We start from the raw sequence: 17244 nt of genomic DNA, 5'->3' as shown, positions 1-17244 counted from the left end.
GTTACACTGGATTGACACCTCTCTTCTAGGATAAATATTTTTCCACATCTGAAAGACAAAACAGGTGCCTTAATAAGTGGGAATAAATGTAGCTGGAAAGAAGGCATAAAGAACTCCTTTTTTTCTTTTTTCTTTTTTTTTTTTTCTTGTGACTGGGACAATTTTATACTTTTCCCAGGAGGTAGTTTTTCCTCTCCAAAATATATATGTGAATAACGTGAGCTTCTGTTTATGAGCTCCCGGATGCTTAAAGGCTGCTGAGTACCTCGGACTGATTTTCTCTTTTTCTGAATGTACAGGAATGTATGTTGCCGTCAGCGTCTCAAGTCAGGGTGAAAATGCAGATCTCGGGGTTATGCTTTGGTTTCTGATCTCTTGGCTGGTCTTGGTAGGCATCTGAGCCTTGGCAAAGTGCATGTGAGTTACTGGCCTTTTCATTGAGCACACTTTGTATCAACGCAAGCGTTTTGCCAGTGCCCGAGTTCCTCTGTAGTCACATTTTCTGTATCTTGCAAAATGGAAGATGCAGCAGGCTTTTTGCCTTGCTAGCCTGAATGCTGTCGCAGTACAGTGAGTTATTTCTGGTGAGCTGTGTGGACACTCTTGGTCCAGGCAAAGTGTCCACAAATCCCAGCAGCAATTACAGAGGTGGCCCGAGATGTACAGGGTCTCTGAGAAGCAGGCTCTATCTTCACGTGCCCACCTTGCACTTCAGGGAGCAACAGGGAGAGAGGAATGATTGCAAGTAGAAATAAGGACTTCAAAATAAAACAAACCAACCCCCAAACAACAGGATGGCTATAAATTCCTTGTCAGATTTCATGATAAATGGCAATAAAAGGAACTAAAACCACTTGAGGGGCTCCTTTAATTCTTCTGTGTCTCCAGAACATTTGCCTTAACATGTTGTACAAACTAATAAAATGGAAGCTGCTTTTTTAATAGGCATAAAATTGTCTATCTGGTCCCCAAAATTCACAAATTCCTCCCACAGTTCTCCTGTTTACTTGATGTCAGAGCATATGGAGAATGAGGAAATACCCCGAGAGGCCAGGGGTCACTCAGGAAAGTTGCGGCATGAGGGCAATGCAGGGCAAAGAGAAGTAGTTTCATTTGAAGGAGCTGATGAATCAGTGCTAGAAATAAGACACGCTTGTCAAAAGGCGGTAATAAGAGGTATAGATGGGTGTAAAAAAGGTGACTGTAGTTTTCTGGAGTACAGTTATGCTAGAGCCAGTGATGCAAACGGTTCCTGCCCTGTTGGAGGGGAATCTAGCAGGATGCAGAGCTGCCGTTTCTAGCGTAAAGCTAAGGGACCTGGGTAGTGTTTCTGCGATTGCCCTATAGAAGAGACAGAATTATACCTTAGCTGATGCAGTGCTGGTTCTCACTGCTAATTGTAACTCCAGTAGTTAGTAAAGGTCTTCCTTCAAGAAAGGAGGAAAAAAAAAACCCAAACCCAAAAAACCCAAAATAAAAACAAGGGATCCTTGTTGCATTGACTGGAAAGGTCAATACCCAGCACTGAGCCTCACGTCTCGCAGGAGTTTGGAGCAAGTATTACTAAGACCCAAGCACCAAGAAATCCCAAGATTCAATGTATAATCCCGTGACTTACAAAGAAGAGCTCATGGGCTGGTTTGCTGGGAATGGAGTAAGACACGATTACATGTTTTTTTCCCCTCCCTTTTCAAGGCTACAGATGCATCTTGTTTTACACATCTCCTTTTCTATGTCACTTCTTATGTGTCACTTAGTGTCACCTGGGCCTTTAATCTGTCTGGAAAGAAATATGACAAAACTAAAGGGACCAAGAAGCTGTTGTGAAAGTGGGGAAAAAAGTATGAGCAAAACCACAGCAACCAGAGCTTTAATGATGAGTGTTTTTTACCTCTTTCTCCCCTTAAAATTTTCATAGCCTGATGTCTGACAGTAATAGTTGGTTGAACAGGTATTAGGGTTTTTTCTAAGGTTTTTAGTCCAAATTGCCCTCATCCCTTAAGTGTGCTGGAATGGGAACCTGCATGTTTCACCCTGGGTTGATAAAAGGAAACTCGAAATGCCAAGTGCCAGACACAGTTTTGCTACCCATATAAAATGAGTGTGAAAAAGAGAGGAGGTTGAGTTTTTTTCTGGTTTTGGTGGGTTGTTTTTTGTATGAGCCCTTTTTTGCAAATTGTGTGAGGTACTGACACCACATAGTATTTGGGAGTTTTTCATTTGGTTTTCTGTTGTTTCCCTCCCGAGATGGCACTGACAATTTGATCTCGCCGCCTTTTCAAGTTTCTGTGCTTGGTAGGCTCAGTGCTTTGCCATCCCCCAATCCAGGGATGTGCAAGGGGGCTTCAGGACTTGCTAGAGTTAGGGGGAAAAGCCCGTACCAGTACCCTGTGTTCCCCACTCATGGTGCTTTTACTGTCTTCAGTGATGTCCCAGAAGGCAGCATGCATTTGGGGAGGTTAAAGCTGGTGTTCACAGCCTTCGACTTCCAAACCAAGTTTTGAAATACTGGTTATGAACCTGGAGCTTTCTAGGTTGCATGTTTTTGCTTCTGGTTTTTGTGTCCCAAGTTCTTGCATAAAAAAGAAATGGCTGCAAGGAAACTCTTGGCCATTCAAAGCAAATGCTTTCTTACAGACAAAAAGAAAGAAAACACGCGCAGATGAACCCTAAATGTGTCTGTTCCTCCCCCCACTTCCAATTCCTCATAATTTTGGATCCTGACTCGTGATTTTGAAATTTCTTTTTGATCCATTGCTCTTATTCTATGTAACGTGGCCAGGGCTGTCCCTACAGCCAGAGAGACTATTGATTAGGCCAGTGCAATTGCTTTTTGAAAGGCACATTGAGCCCAGTAAAGGATTTATGTTGAAAGTGAAATTTTGGTTGATGTTCAAAGCCTCTCCTGGAAGACTGCCCACTTGCATGGTCCAAGCTACCTGTGATATTCCAGCCAAGCCACCTGTCTGTAAGTAGCAAGGGTGAGGATAACAGAGTTACCCTTTTTGTTAATAAAGTTGTTTTTCTGTGTATATGATAAAACTAGTCACTTGCTGTGATAACTGTCGCCTTTCAACTAGAAAACATGAGAACGTCCCAGCCCTCTGGATTATCTGTTATCCAGCAAAACAGACCGATGAGCAAGCATATCAGCTCTTATTAATCCTTCCATAAAATTAAAGAAATTATGGCGCTTAAGGCAAGCACTAATGAATCAATTTTAATTTATGGGCTCAAATAAAATTCTCATTAAGGCTGACAAACTATAGCCCCAGGTAAACATGAAGCATTTCCACTGCAGACCTGAGTTCTGCGCTGGATGTCACGGCTTCTGCCAGAAGAATAGGAGTGTCGGGTCCCATGTCACATCATAGGAGGCAGCATCTTAGAGAAAGTAAATGCAGTGGTCTAACCCTTAGGAGGTCTCTTTCTGGTGTGCAAAAGCATAAAAATCAAAGACTAATTCTCCCTCTCCCTCTCTCCCCTTCCCCCCCAAACAAGCAGAGGATTTTTCTCTGTAGAACCGCTGTTTGCTAAGGGTTTTTGCATCCCCAGAATACACAAAAGTTGTACATAGAGGTGCTTGTACCACGAAAGCAGAGGCAAACGTGGGTTTCCACACATGCACAAATCAGTCACCCATGGACATGAGTCATATGTGCCACAGGGAAAGCAACTCACAGGGCCCAACCTGTCTCTGTGTGTGTGCTTTTAACCTGAAAGATGCTTGCTGCAGCAGGCAAGGTCACTTCCTTCTCTGTGCGGTTGTATGGCAAGGTCTTCAGTGAAAACAACATTTGCTTTTGGAAAAAATACATCGTCTCAGGAGATGCATCTGTGCTGGGCAGAATGATTGAATAAAACTTAGCCATTTATAACTAATGCAAGTTTGTTGGCTGTGTATGAAAAACTACTATTTTGGGTTTTAGACAGCTTATTTGGTGATTTTTTTTTTTTTCCATTCAAGTGTTGCTGTTTCTAGTCTTTGCTTTGCATTAAACAGCATTATTCAAGATGATTGTTTTTGTGGGAACACTTTATAAATATTTTGTAAAACATATTTGTTATGCCTGCTATAAAGTATGCAATGATTATTTTTGCCACAAATGTTGTTGGTTTAGTCTTTGTATTTTGTTTGGTGGGGGTGCTGGTATTTAAGGTTAGTTGAGGTCACTGTGATGGAGTTTGGGTTTCAAGAATTAGAGGACTGTGTACCTGTAATCATTTTTTTAAAAATCTTCCTCTCAGTTTGGTTTTAAAGAAATATCTCCTGGTGCTGTAGGAACTGCTTGGAGGGGAAGAGGTTGTGCCACCATGCCTCTTCTCTTTTGGCAATAAGCTGATGAAGACATCGGTGTTTGCTATCAACCTTTGCATGCTCTCTGGTGAGCTCCCCCAGCTGATGCTAAAGTCCTGGCTTCTGCATCTTCACTCCTGTTGATACTGGAGGGGCTGCTCAACGTCTTGACCTGTCCTTCTGTCTGGACTGTTTTCTGACTCTCTTTTTTTCTTGCTTTTCAGATGCAGTAATCGGACCCAATGCGCAGTTGTCGCTGGGCCTGATGTGTTTCCAGACCCTTGCCCTGGGACGTACAAGTACCTGGAAGTGCAGTATGAATGTGTCCCTTACAGTATGTATCTTGATATATTTGCATTTGTTTCTTTAATAGAGATCTGATTTATTGTGGAGACTGGGCCAGCCTTGAGCTTGTCTCTTGTTGCCCGAGGGCAAGTAAACACTCAGTGATAAACTACATGCGTCATATGAGACTGAGCTGACAAGATATGAAAAATTGTCCCCTGTGCAAGGTTTGTGCTTAGGTTAAAAATATCCTAATAGTGCCCCATGTTTTCCTTGTTGTACAGTGTAACAGTGACATATCACCTTTTGGAAAACACTTGGGAAGCCCTGTTAGTGAAAGCAGACCAGAAGAATGAAGCACTATTGCTAGCTTATAGCTTCTCTTTCCAGAGTTTTATGCTTGTAATCGTATAGCAGCGTGCTTCAACTGACCTACGTCCATGTAACTGGTGACATTTGATAAGTGCCTAAAATACAGTGTTGTATCGCCGAGGAGGTAGAAAGCTAATATTTTGGGAAATTTGATGTTTGATGGTAGAAAATACTAATTTATAAGCTTCCAAAGTTATGACGGCAAATTACAGGCAAGCCATTTAGCCTGAATTTTTGAGGGTAGAAAGACAGTCATCTGGGATTACAGCAATATGCACCGAACGGGAAATGTCAGAGCTACAAAAAATTAAGCATACCTCAGAATTTGCTTTCTGTAGAAACCAAATTTGTTAGATGCAGTTACGGTCCTACTATCAAAAATGGCATACCTCAAAAAAGAAATAACAGTAATACTAGGAGTGCACTTTTTATTAGCTGGGCTAATAAAAGGGCTGAGTAAAGGGCTGAGTGGTGAATAACAGCACTGTTTCTAGGTTTTCAGTTTGAGTAGGCCAAAACTCATAGCACACCTCTCAAAACAATAAAGCAGGTATGGGAATGGACGCTTTCAAGCTACAGAGTTGTATTGAGAGAGCAGCAGGAGACCTCAATTTGCTGAAACCCAGGAATTGGCTCAAGGACTAAGAGCATCTTCTTCGTTGCCTTGAGCATGGGCTGCAGGAGAGCAAACGTGGCTGAGAAATGACAGGCACACTGTCCGGAGGGGAAGCAAGAACTTACAAGCCCTCAGGTGGTCCCTGTCTGTCATGCAGGAGGTGGCCGCCTGCCTGCCGCTGTGACGTGGAAAGGCTGTGAGGGGTTTTGCTTGTTGTGAAACTGCAAGGTGAGGAATGCAGCTAAGACCACACCTCTCTAAGCAAAGGATACCCTCTCTGCTGAGGGACTCTGTCTCTCTGCTGGTGGCAGGCTCGGCGTGTCCATATTTGATTTTTCTAAACAAAAATGTGAAGCTTCTAAATGCAGTGATGGAATATTTTTAATGGGGTGAGCTGTTAAACCCATGGAAAGAGTGACATCAGGGGCTTAGGGTCTGCCCTAGTGAGCTCATACCAAATTACCATTTTGGAGTTATTCTACTCTAAATGAGGTCTTTCATTCACTGTGTGTGAGGAGGGTGAGGGGAGATTGGTTTCTACTTATCATAGCAGGTTGTATTTTCTTGTGATTTGTGATTTGCATAAGGTATGCCGTTCCCTCCTGAGACTGGGCTGGTAAAGCCGTAGTCATTACCTTGTACCCCTCCATAGCCTTTGTTGCATATAAAACAAAGAGGAATAGTAGTGCCTTGTGAGAAAGGTAATATGTGAATATTATGCCCCAAGGTGTTAATCGGCCCTATGTACAAGATGTAAAATAACTCTTGTGAGAGGTTGCTCAGTACAAAATGTACAGTAAGGACTGAATATGTTTTAATGATCTGAATATGGAGAGGAAAACAACAACGACAACAAGCCACGCTACCTTTGCAGTTAAGTTAGTAGCTTCGATGGCTGTTTCCTCTGTTTGTTTATGAATCAAATATAGTGCCTCTGTGAGTAGAGTTATGGGGGGGAACGAGGGGCAAGCACATTGTAAAATGGGATTCCATCTCCTGGGCTGGTTGTTCTGCATTGCCTAGGAAATTTTGGGTCAAATCTTCATGTGTTGTTATTCAGTGTAGCACCAGGGAAGTTGGTTGCGTTCAGGCAAACTGTGTCCCTTCATGTGCAGACATGGAGTGGGAAACCTAGAGCTCCTTTTTATTCTTCTCCTACCTCAGTCTCTGCCTGGCTTTGTTACTGCCTTCATTTCTTCCCTCTGAAAACGGTCAGTTCAGCTCTGCAGATGTTCCTTGCCTGGACCCCAGGAATGCCCCATGAGTGAAAGCCATCCAAGGGATGGGGAAGGTGTCAGCTCTGGACGAGGAAGTCAGCAAGGGTATGGTTGGACAAAAGCTACACCTGGTGGATGGAATCTGTTTCCCCGTCGATGCCCTTAGTGATGCCTCTGCTGTTTGCTGTGGTCAGTTGGTCCCTTGGGTAATTGTCACCGAGTCCACATGGTTCAGCCCCTCTAGTCGAATTTGGGCTGTTGCCCAAGTCCTTTCAGGTCCAGCTTTCTCAGCATTGCTACCCACACCCAGCTGCCTTGCGTGATGCTTTGCTAGAGGAGGGGAGTGGGCTCTACGGGCTCCCCAGCGCTTCTCAGTGCTGGGAAAAACCCTTCCTCGGCCGCTGACATTTCCTCGGTGGCTTCGTGCACCGAGCCCTTGGTGAATGGCAGTGTCTGCCATATGGCCATCTCCTACAGAAACACAGCAGTTGCATAACAAAGGAATTAATATTTCAGCAGGCACTTGTACTTGTGTGCAATTCCAGCTTGCTTCATCTGGTTGGATAGGTTACTCCTTATGGTTTCAAATTATTCCTTATGGACGGAGAGAGACAGTTTACCCAAGCGCTGGCTCAGCAGCAGAGGGGAGCATGTGTGTGTCTCAAGAGAGCAGTGTTTAGGAGTCATCTTTAACAGATGTTGTTAGGACTGACCTTAGGCACTTGTGCTCAATATAGTGCTAGTGTATATGCTCCCTCAGAGAAAAATTACAGAAGATTTAAAACTCCATTGGGTAGCCTGCTCCTCTTGCGATTTTTTTTTTTTTTTAACTCTTCCACTACTAACTCGTATCATTTTCAAGAGGAAAGCATCCCTCTTTCCTCTCAGGAGGAGGAAGAAAAACCCTCTTCTAACTTCAGTAGCTCATATATTTTAAAATGTCCTTTATATTACCTTCCACACCGCATTCCTGTGTGTTCACTAGAGATACCCCTGACAAGGAGAGTTTCGTAAGGCTGCAGTTATTCTCGACATGTGGGGAAGACAACAGATGATTACGCAGATAGCCCGGTCCTCTCCTCGTTTTCCTGATCCTGTAGTCGGTTTATGTGATGGCAGATGCTGTCTACAAAAATGGACAGTCATTCCAAGGACCTCTGGACTTTTTTTGTTACCCTCTGTCCTGGTTTCGGCTGGGATAGACAATGAAAAGCAAGTGAAAAGCAGGTGATTTCAGCAGGTGAAAAGATACCAGGCCTAAATTGACAGGCTTCAGTGGCATCAGTTGTACTATTTTTCTGATATCAGAAAAAGTCACCAAATTAATTTTTTCTTTCTCAAAGCAGGCGTTGGCATGTGGTGTTTATTTCTGACACCTGCTTTAAATACTGCCTTAAATACTTTAAATACTGAAATTAGTACTCCAATTTTCTTAAACTGAATTTTCTTTTAATCATTACTGACCAAGAAAGCTTTTCCATGGTTTTCTATTAAATATGTACTACTGCAGACCTGCAGTTTGCTGTTGCCAGGGCTGTGGACACATGGCATGATGCAGAGAGATGTCTGAAACTGCATTTTAGGCTGCATTACGCTGTGTGTAAGTATGAGAAACCTCACTTTGTGAGGGTCCCTTTGATCCAGTACTCTTGTTTCCTCGTGCATCCCTTCCCTCTCCCCTTCTCCCTTTACAGGGCAGTGTTAAATGGGTAATGGGAACAGCAGTGGTGGAGGTGGTTTTATGAAGCTAGGTCAACACTCTCATTGCAGAAACACTTCAATATCTTCTTCTGGTGCTTGTACAGTCCCGTTGTCATGGTGCCAGTATATCTAGGAGTGTAATTTTTCTTATTTCACCTTTGTAGTGTGCTAAAGGACTTACCATTTTACTCATGAGCCAGCGCAGAAACAAGATGAGCGATTTATCCAATGCTGTACACGAGACTGGTGACAAGCAAGAGTGTCCAATTTTGCAAGACCAGTGGTGGTGGGAGAGCTGCTGAGCTAGTTGTCATTGTAAGCAGCCAGATTTTCTGCTGATAATCTGATAAATCCGAACCAACATCTTGGTTTCCCCTATGCAAATACAGCCTTTGTATGCACGTAACACTTCACAGCTCAAACCAGCCATGTTTTAGTAGTCCTGCATGTATTTCTGAGATGGATGAAGAGAAAGAACAACTCACTCGAGCCTGATGAGCCTCCTTCCCTTTGCTCTCCCGAGCACGTGTGCTCTGTGGGCCATGGCAGTGGCGCTGCCCTTCTTGGGTGATACCCCAAGTCAGAACAGGGAGAGATTTTTCCAACATGTGAGCAACTATCTCCCACTGGCTTTGACCAAAATTTAGGGATTGTCTGCATTTAGATTTTATTCTGGTTTTGAAAAAGGTGCAAGTTGAAAGTGCAGAGGTATTTTGGAGTGCTTTTTCTGTTCATTTCCTCCTAGAGACAACCATTCAGGCTCCTGAGGATCCAGCGTGGTGTTGGAAAGAGGATTTACCTAGCTGAGTCAAATTTACCTTCAGTTTTTCCTGAGCTCTCAATTCCCTTAGGTTCTAGGTTTTGGAGTTCACAGAATAACTTGTGTACTGTTGTCCTTCAGAAACAGTCTGTTTTTTAATAGAGACTTGGAAAATTTAAGATATAGGGCAGGACAAAGTGGAAAAAAGGTGGGGGCTCAACAAGGACAAGCCCATTGCTGCACTGATGGAAAGGATGGCAGCAGCAGGAGGGAGTGAGACAGGTGCCTCGAGCATGCCATATCTATTGTGATTTAACCCCAGCTGGCCACTAAGCACCACACAGCCACTTGCTCACTAACCCCTGGTGAGATGGGGGAGAGAATCAGAAGGGTGAAAGTGAGAACTTGTGGGTTGAGATAAAGACAGTTTAATAAGTAAAGCAAAAGCCACACACGCAAGCAAAGCAAATGAAGGAATTCATTCACTACTTCCCATGGGCAGGCAGGTGTTCAGCCATCTCCAGGAAAGCAGGGCTCCATCACGTGTAACAGTTACTTGGGAAGACAAACGCCATCACTCCAAACATCCCCCCCTTCCTTCTTCTTCCCCCGACTTTATATGCTGAGCATGATGTCATATGGTGTGGAATATCCCTTTGGTCAGTGGGGGTTAGCTGTCCCAGCCGTGTCCCCTCCCAACTTCTTGTGCACCCCCAGCCTGCTCTCTGGTGGGTTGTTGTGAGAAGCAGAAAAGGCCTTGACTCTGTGTAAGCACTGCCTAGCAGTAACGAAAACATCCCAGTATTATCAACACTGTTTTCAGCACAAATCCAAAACATAGAGTCAATTTTCTAGTATGGGCTATCTCAGTCAAAACCAGCACATTGTCCACCCCTTATTTCATACCATTTACATCATGCTCAGGTCCCACACTATCCAATACATCCTCATTAACCACCACCACCCTTCCCATCCTTTGATATAAGACACAGATATCATTCCCTCAGTCTATGGTCCACCCTTGTAAAATGTCCATAAAATGTCCACAAAATGTCCACTGAGTTCATTTAGTCCATGATTTTGGGCTCCATCCTTTATGGTGGTCACTCAGGACAGGAGAGGTTGTGTGTTGCGTGGAGTTATTTGGCACCAAAGCCAGCTCAGGTCGGGTCACTGCTGAACTTGCACTGCTTCTTGTAAGGCTTGTCCTCTGCTGGTTCAGGTGATTCCTGCTATAGTAATTCCCATAACATGCAATTCAAATCATGGGTGACTTATCCTTGGGCTGCAATCCCTTCAGAGCTATACCTGCTGCAGCACAGGCACAGCCATGGCCACAGATGCTTCAAGATGTACCTGCACTGATGTGGACTTATTCACGGCCACAGATGCTTTGGGGTGTCCTGCTCCCGCGTGGACTCATCCACAGGTCACAGTCCCTTCGACTTGAGTTCACGCTGGAGTTCCAGCCTGTCCAGAACAGCAGCACAGAAACAGCAATGATGCCCTGGCCATCTGCCAGCCCAGGCGCATGGCCATTGCTGTTATCAAAATGTTCCCAGGCACAGCAGAGTACAGCAAGCACCGAAAGCAAAAAGCAGTCACTAACGAACACTAGACTCTACTACACAGTGAGGCAAGCAAGCCCCGTGGCAAGCACAGGAGCCTGCCAATTAATAGCTAAATAGCAACAGCAGCTATAAATTCAGTCTAGCATATTCCAGTGAAACCTGTTGTTATCTCAAACGCTTCGAGCCCCACGTTGAGTGCCAAAAAAGACTGCCAGGAACTAAGCACCACACAGCCGCTCGCTCACTCCTCCCCAGTGGGATGGGGGAGAGAATCAGAAGAGTAAAAGTAAGAAAACCTATGGGTTGAGATCTAGACAGTTTAATAGGTAAAGCAAAAGCCACACACACAAGCAAAGCAAATGAAGGAATTCATTCACTACTTCCCACCGGCAGGCAGGTGTTCAGCCATCTCCAGGAAAGCAGGGCTCCATCACGTGTAACGGTTACTTGGGAAGACAAACGCCATCACTCCGAATGTCTCCCCCTTCCTTCTTCCCCCAGCTTTATATGCTGAGCATGACGTCATATGGTGTGGAATACCTCTTTGATCAGTTGGGGTCAGCTGTCCCAGCTGTGCCCCCTCCCAACTTCTTGTGCACCCCCAGCCTACTCGCTGGTGGGGTGTTGTGAGAAGCAGAAAAGGCCTTGACTCTGTGTAAGCACTGCTCAGCAACAGCTAAAACGTCCCTGTGTTATCAACACTGTTTTCAGCACAGATTCAAAACATAGCCCCATACTAGCTGCTGTGAAGAAAATTAACTGTATCCCAGCCAAAACCAGCACACATATCCCACTGTGATGATGACTTGCCTTGCACCCAGGTGACAAGTCTTCCATCAGCATTTAATAGGGAGATCTATTCAAAGGGCTGTTCCCTGCAAGGGAAAAATGTTCATGGATTCCAAGGAAGGATGAATGGTCCTTCCTTTCCGTTCTTCTGGGTAAACGGGCTAATAAATGTTACGAAGGCACCAAATATCTTTGGTGACTTCTCTGCTTCTTAATGCTAACAAGGGGAAGGAAAACAGTGCTTGAGCATGGTTCATCTTTTCTTTTCTTAAAACTTTTTTCTTTTTAAACATGGAACCTGAAATCACATTTCCCAATTGCTGTATTGATGGAAGGAAAGGTCATTTCTTTGCTAGAAATATTCCTTTTATTGCTGACAGAAGAGTAGATGGGCTCAGATATCAATAAAAGTGAGAGATGGTAAGTGTGATGTGGGAACAGAATTCAATAAAGTTTTATTGTATCACAAGTGGACTGAAGTGCATTTAAAAACATTAAATGAAGGCTCACAATATCTGCTCTGCTGGACCTTAGGGCCCGTGAATAGACAGATAATTGAATAATGACATTTTTAAGAGAATACAAGCACTAGAAAGCAAACTGATATTTTCATTGCTCCAAGATTACTGGTGGAAAGGGAAAGGGGGGAGAAGCTGTGAGAAAATTGCAAACTGAAAACAATTTAATGAGACCACTTTTCCCAGGAATACGGTTCTTAATTATTTCTGGAGTGCTGTAACACCATTACGTGGCCTCCAGGCTTTCCCTGTGTGTGTTTTCTTGCCGCCTTCCCTATCGGTTGAGAAGCAGTGTTTGCCCACCGAGAGCAGTGCTGTGTTTTGTTAAACAAATGGACTTGCGGCTTCTCCAGTTTTCTTTCACTCTGGGTTTTTGGTGTTTTTCTTTTCCCAAGAGAACTTGGTCCCCTGGGGCCCACCAGTGAAAATGGCAAGCGTTCTCAAGGGGTTAAACCCGGCTGTTGGCACTTTGGTCAGTAATGAGTGAATTTCCTGCTGAAGCCAGGCATCCTTCTTTTCATTTAGTTAAATAAATGATTTGCGTGCATGGGCTAGGAACAATAATTAAAAAACAAACAAACAAAAAACCCCAAACAAAAAACCCCCACCAGACTTAACTACCCATTATGATTATTTCTGAGCAAAGAATCTTTACTTTGTATCCTGCTGACAAATTGCCTTTCTTCCAAAGCATAGAATTTCCTGGGCATTGTGGCCAAAATGCCCTTTTTTGTATTAGCTGAAATTCCCAGTTCTGCTTGTTGGTTCTTTATCTGCGGAGGCAGAAACGAAGCAGTCTCCTTTCACCATGCGTTTGTGGGGAGAGTGCAGCTATGCAACAGCCAGTTGGAAAGCACCCTTAATTAAAATAACCTGATATTACGGGGCTTTGCGAACCTGGAGGCTGAGCTATCTGCATAGGTGTGTGCATAGTTTTCAAGAAGGGGAAGAAAACTAAGTGCTGAGAGCTGGGGGAAATAAAGGTGTTGAAAACTTGAAAGTAGCCTGAGATGAGGGAAAAAGGACATTTTTGTGAGACACAGTGAAACATGAAATGACAACATGGCTCATTTTTGAATGTGAGATGAGTTTGGTTTAATTTAAAGGAACAAGGTGATTTCAAGTGTGTGTGCCTGTAATGCATGCTGGTTTGAAGGTCTGCTGTCAGCAGGAACCCTATGGATTTTCTTGTGAGGAGAAGTTAAACAAATGTTAGGCAATCTCCATAGTATGAAGGCCACCACTATCTGCTCCATCTATAATTTCCAGTATGCTCCTGTCATCTCGATCCTTTCCTCTAGGTGGTGGGACACTTATTCATGTCTCCCACTTGTGCCAGTATGAGCCCTTGTGTGAAAAGTCATCTTTTCTTCTTCTCTCATCTTCTCTTTTCTTCTCTCTTCTGAGTGTTTAGCTGTTCACCTCCTGAACTAGCTCACCACTCCCCACTCCCAGGCTTAAAATATTGAAATGCCTATATTCACTGATGCGTTCGGTCTTTATACCCTGTGTTGGTTCTGAAAATCGTATCTCCACGCACAACAGGTTGTGCTCCCATGTATCTCTGAGTCACACATGCTATCTTTATCAGAAAAGTCACCACAGTGCTTCTGCTTAATTGTGTTAGATCTGAAATGCTGCAGGAGAAAAGAGTTAGAGTCTGTTATAGCTTGGGCGCCTATGAACTTGTCAGCTGATCATAGGGTGTTTTATTGCACATTTGCTGTCAAAGTCAGTAAGGACATAATTTGATGGACATGTATTAATACCACTTAGAAAAATAACGTGGTAGCTTACCAGCTGAACAGGTTGCTATGGAAGAGTCATTGCAGTGAGTAAGTGTAACTTCAGTCATATGAATGTTTGAGAGTCACTTCTCTGCCCATCATATTTTAAAATTGCACTCCTAATTAATCATGGAAGTGAGGTAAGCCTTAAAATGAGGTCTGACATTTAAGCTGGACATCTACAAGCTTTGTAGTTGTTGAAGATCTTGCACTCAAAGGTGGCAGGGGAGAGTTTAATTTACTTGCAAGTAAACAGAAGGATGCCCTACACCCTTGTATGCTCCTTTTTCTCGGTCCTATTGTAAGAATTTCATTATCTCCAGGCTTTTCATTTCTTACTCCGAAGAAAAATACTTTTTTGCAGCATCACAAAATGGCTTTTTTTAACTGAAGGCTGAACTAACCCATTACATGATGAACTATGAGCGGAGCAGCCAGCAGTGTGCTCTACTGACAGGCGTCTGAATGGCACAGCGTGTTGGGCTACACATGGTACAAATTAAACACCTGTGGTCTGAACACCAAGTCTTAGGGCAAGAAAGGTGTCTTTTTATATACTTATCTTTTTGAGGCAAATTCAGAACTCCCTTTTCCGTTCATTTGGAAAACGCTAAACGTCTTTCGGCGATGTTGGATACATTGAACATAGGTGAGAGAAACAGCAGGAATGGCGCAATTCTTCTGGTCTGAAAGTTTGGGTATTCTGGTGATAGATGTAATTAAGGAGGAGATTAGTTTTTTCCCTTCCAATTAATACTTAAGTAGGTGGAAAGTTAAATGGGTACTGGTGACAAGTTTGCAAGAGTAAAATTCACAGACTGAAGGAAATGTGGAGGAGCATGGAAAGCATGACAGTAGTTTAATGTTGATTTTTTTTTTTTTTTAAGCAGGCATAGCTGGGAGAAGGTTTCTTTCTTTCTTTCGAGAATATAAAAATATTTCTGTGGTAGAGCAAGAGAGTCAGAATTCACACCTCTATCCCCACCATCACCTCACGTTCACAAAGTTTGCAGTGTGGAGATCCAGACTTTAAATAAGTCAGAGACTTTACCATAGATATGTTATGTGTTTCTCACATTTGATGTTCTTCTTGATGTAGAGTCCCGTCAGTTCTCCCTAGGGCCTCTATAGTTGGTTTATTATGGAAGCTGAAGGTGGAAGACTGTGATGAGTACTGTAACTTACCTCATTTTATGAAGTTTATGAATATAAGGGAGTAACTTAATTCCTTGTGTGACTTCTGTGTACCATTTATTCCTTTCCAATCTTGTCCCACAGCAGCTGAATTTTTAGTGAGAAAGTGTATATTGTTGGTTTGGGTTTAGCCATTTAAACTAAAAGTTGCTTAAAATCTTTCAATCTGTTGCCTGAATGCCTTTGGCCTTTGAGTCTGAATCAAAGGTCATTAAATCATAGGGAAACTTTTTTCCAGTGTCAGCAAACTTTGGGTCAGGTTCCCGGTAACCTGAGGCTATCTGAAGTGATTAGCTTTTTTCAAGAAATTCGTCATTGTCGCGCCTATTTCTAGCATAGTAAATAACTGATACTGTCTCAGCTAAAATGGAAATTGTAACCAATACTGGGCAGAAAGAAGAATGAAATTCTGGTGAATTCCTCAATATATTAATAAGCTATAATCCCCCCACCTCGGTGGCTGATGGTTCCACATCCAAATAGCGGAGCATCTTTCTAATGTCTGAAATAGATTTGTGTTTGCTTAACAAAGATGTTGACAAAACATAGCAGCCTGAGCCCTGCAAACATGCTTGTCTGGAGTACCAACGGGAAGAAACCACTGGCTTTAGGTTGTTTGTACCAAGCTGTGTTTTTAATCTCTTTCTGACAGTTCTACTACTAGATATTTGCCACCAATTTGCTGTCTAAACACAACCCCATACTTCCCAATTGTCTCTGAACAATTCTGTCGTCATTAAGAGGAATATATTTCTTTCCATCTTTAATAACCTATTGTCTAAATTGTGCTATTATGCCAAGCACCCTCTGGAAACATTGATATGGATTTCATACATTTTCTAACAGATCTTCATGGAGATAATATTTATATTTCCAGATTTTATTCCTATTATCCTTTCATTTCTCTCTCAAGAAGTACTGCAAAGGTTTCTTTCATTGGTACAAGCAGTGTAAGGAGATTAAGACCATTCTTGCCAGGTGCTATTATAAATCCACAAAAGACATGAAATACATTTATTGTTTTTTATTCTGGCCAATGGGGAGAACAGAATATATGTATCCAGTGGTTAAGTTGAGGATTGAAGTTCATTTCTTCTAGCACATGAGGGAGGAGGAGGGAGGGGGAAATTTGAGTGTATTAAGGCAAATCCCCTTAGTGTGTAAAATATGAAAATGCATCTTTCCAGATCTAAAAATACAACTTTGAGTTTCTTTATATTACAAGGGCTCCCAGGAAGAAAGCCAAATGCATCTGAATGTATTACTTTTTTACTCATTTCCTCCACTTTCCTTGCTAACAACATTTCCAGTTGACTTTTAATAACAATATAGGCCTGCATGAAACCGCAGTAGTTGTATGTACTTCAAACTCTGGCAAAGGAGACAGAAAGACAAACTGCATAGAATTTGATTTTGGTTAGCTTCTGTCTCTGTTTCCAAGAGGAATTAAATGGGAGGAGGATTTGTGGGAGACTAAGGCAAAGGGGCCCTCCCCACAGCATCCTTTTGCAAAAAAAAAAAAAAAAAAAAAAAAAAATCTACTTATGCCTACAGGTTTCTTATCCCAAACCTCACCAAAAAAATGACATGGCATGTCATTTACCCAGGCTGATTGCCAGGCTATGCAGAATGTTCTTAAAGGTTTTTTGGGGTGTGTCTGGCTTGGAGGGGGGGGCGACAACCAATTCAGATTAGAAAAGATTTATTCCAATTGATTTCCCAGATGAATGTATTGCTGAGGGTCTAAACTAATCTTCTCCTCCAAAGTCTTTTTCGCCTCTATGGGTAACTTAAATATGTCTAACGTAGTTTTAAAAAATGCCTTAATCTCATTTATCTTTAATTTCTCCGTTCCACTCTACAGGCCCACATAAAAGGATTTACATTGGATATTTATCCCTTCCAATATCAAAAGCAAATTCCTTTCCAGATCTCAATTTTTACTGATAATCCTCAGAGATGTATAATTTTAATTTACCTTGCAGATGACATCTACCTGGTTTCTCTCTCTGCTTCTATGAAGGTATTATTCAGCAGCACCTTATTAACTCTCTGGGTTTTTTTCTCTCTTGTGTGTGTTGAACGGTGTCTATGAGTGAAACTATTGTCTTGTCCTTTGCTGGAGAACACACGCTAG

The 17244-nt window shown here is 42.7% G+C and overlaps 1 protein-coding gene across 5 annotated transcripts in view; it reads left to right on the top strand.

The window, feature by feature from the left end:
• The window catches only part of ADGRL3 (adhesion G protein-coupled receptor L3), a 512006-nt gene that overhangs the window by 291033 nt on the left and 203729 nt on the right, over positions 1-17244 (top strand). For all 5 annotated transcript variants that reach the window (XM_076336963.1, XM_076336965.1, XM_076336964.1 and 2 more), the window contains one exon: positions 4522-4631. In XM_076336963.1, coding sequence (XP_076193078.1) covers positions 4522-4631 — 110 coding nt within the window. The remainder of the gene's footprint in view (positions 1-4521; positions 4632-17244) is intronic.

The sequence above is a fragment of the Aptenodytes patagonicus genome, chromosome 4, assembly GCF_965638725.1.
Source record: "Aptenodytes patagonicus chromosome 4, bAptPat1.pri.cur, whole genome shotgun sequence".
Classification (NCBI taxonomy): domain Eukaryota; kingdom Metazoa; phylum Chordata; class Aves; order Sphenisciformes; family Spheniscidae; genus Aptenodytes; species Aptenodytes patagonicus.
Note: the sequence above shows the minus strand (reverse complement) of the source record. Positions and strands in the feature narration are given on the sequence as shown.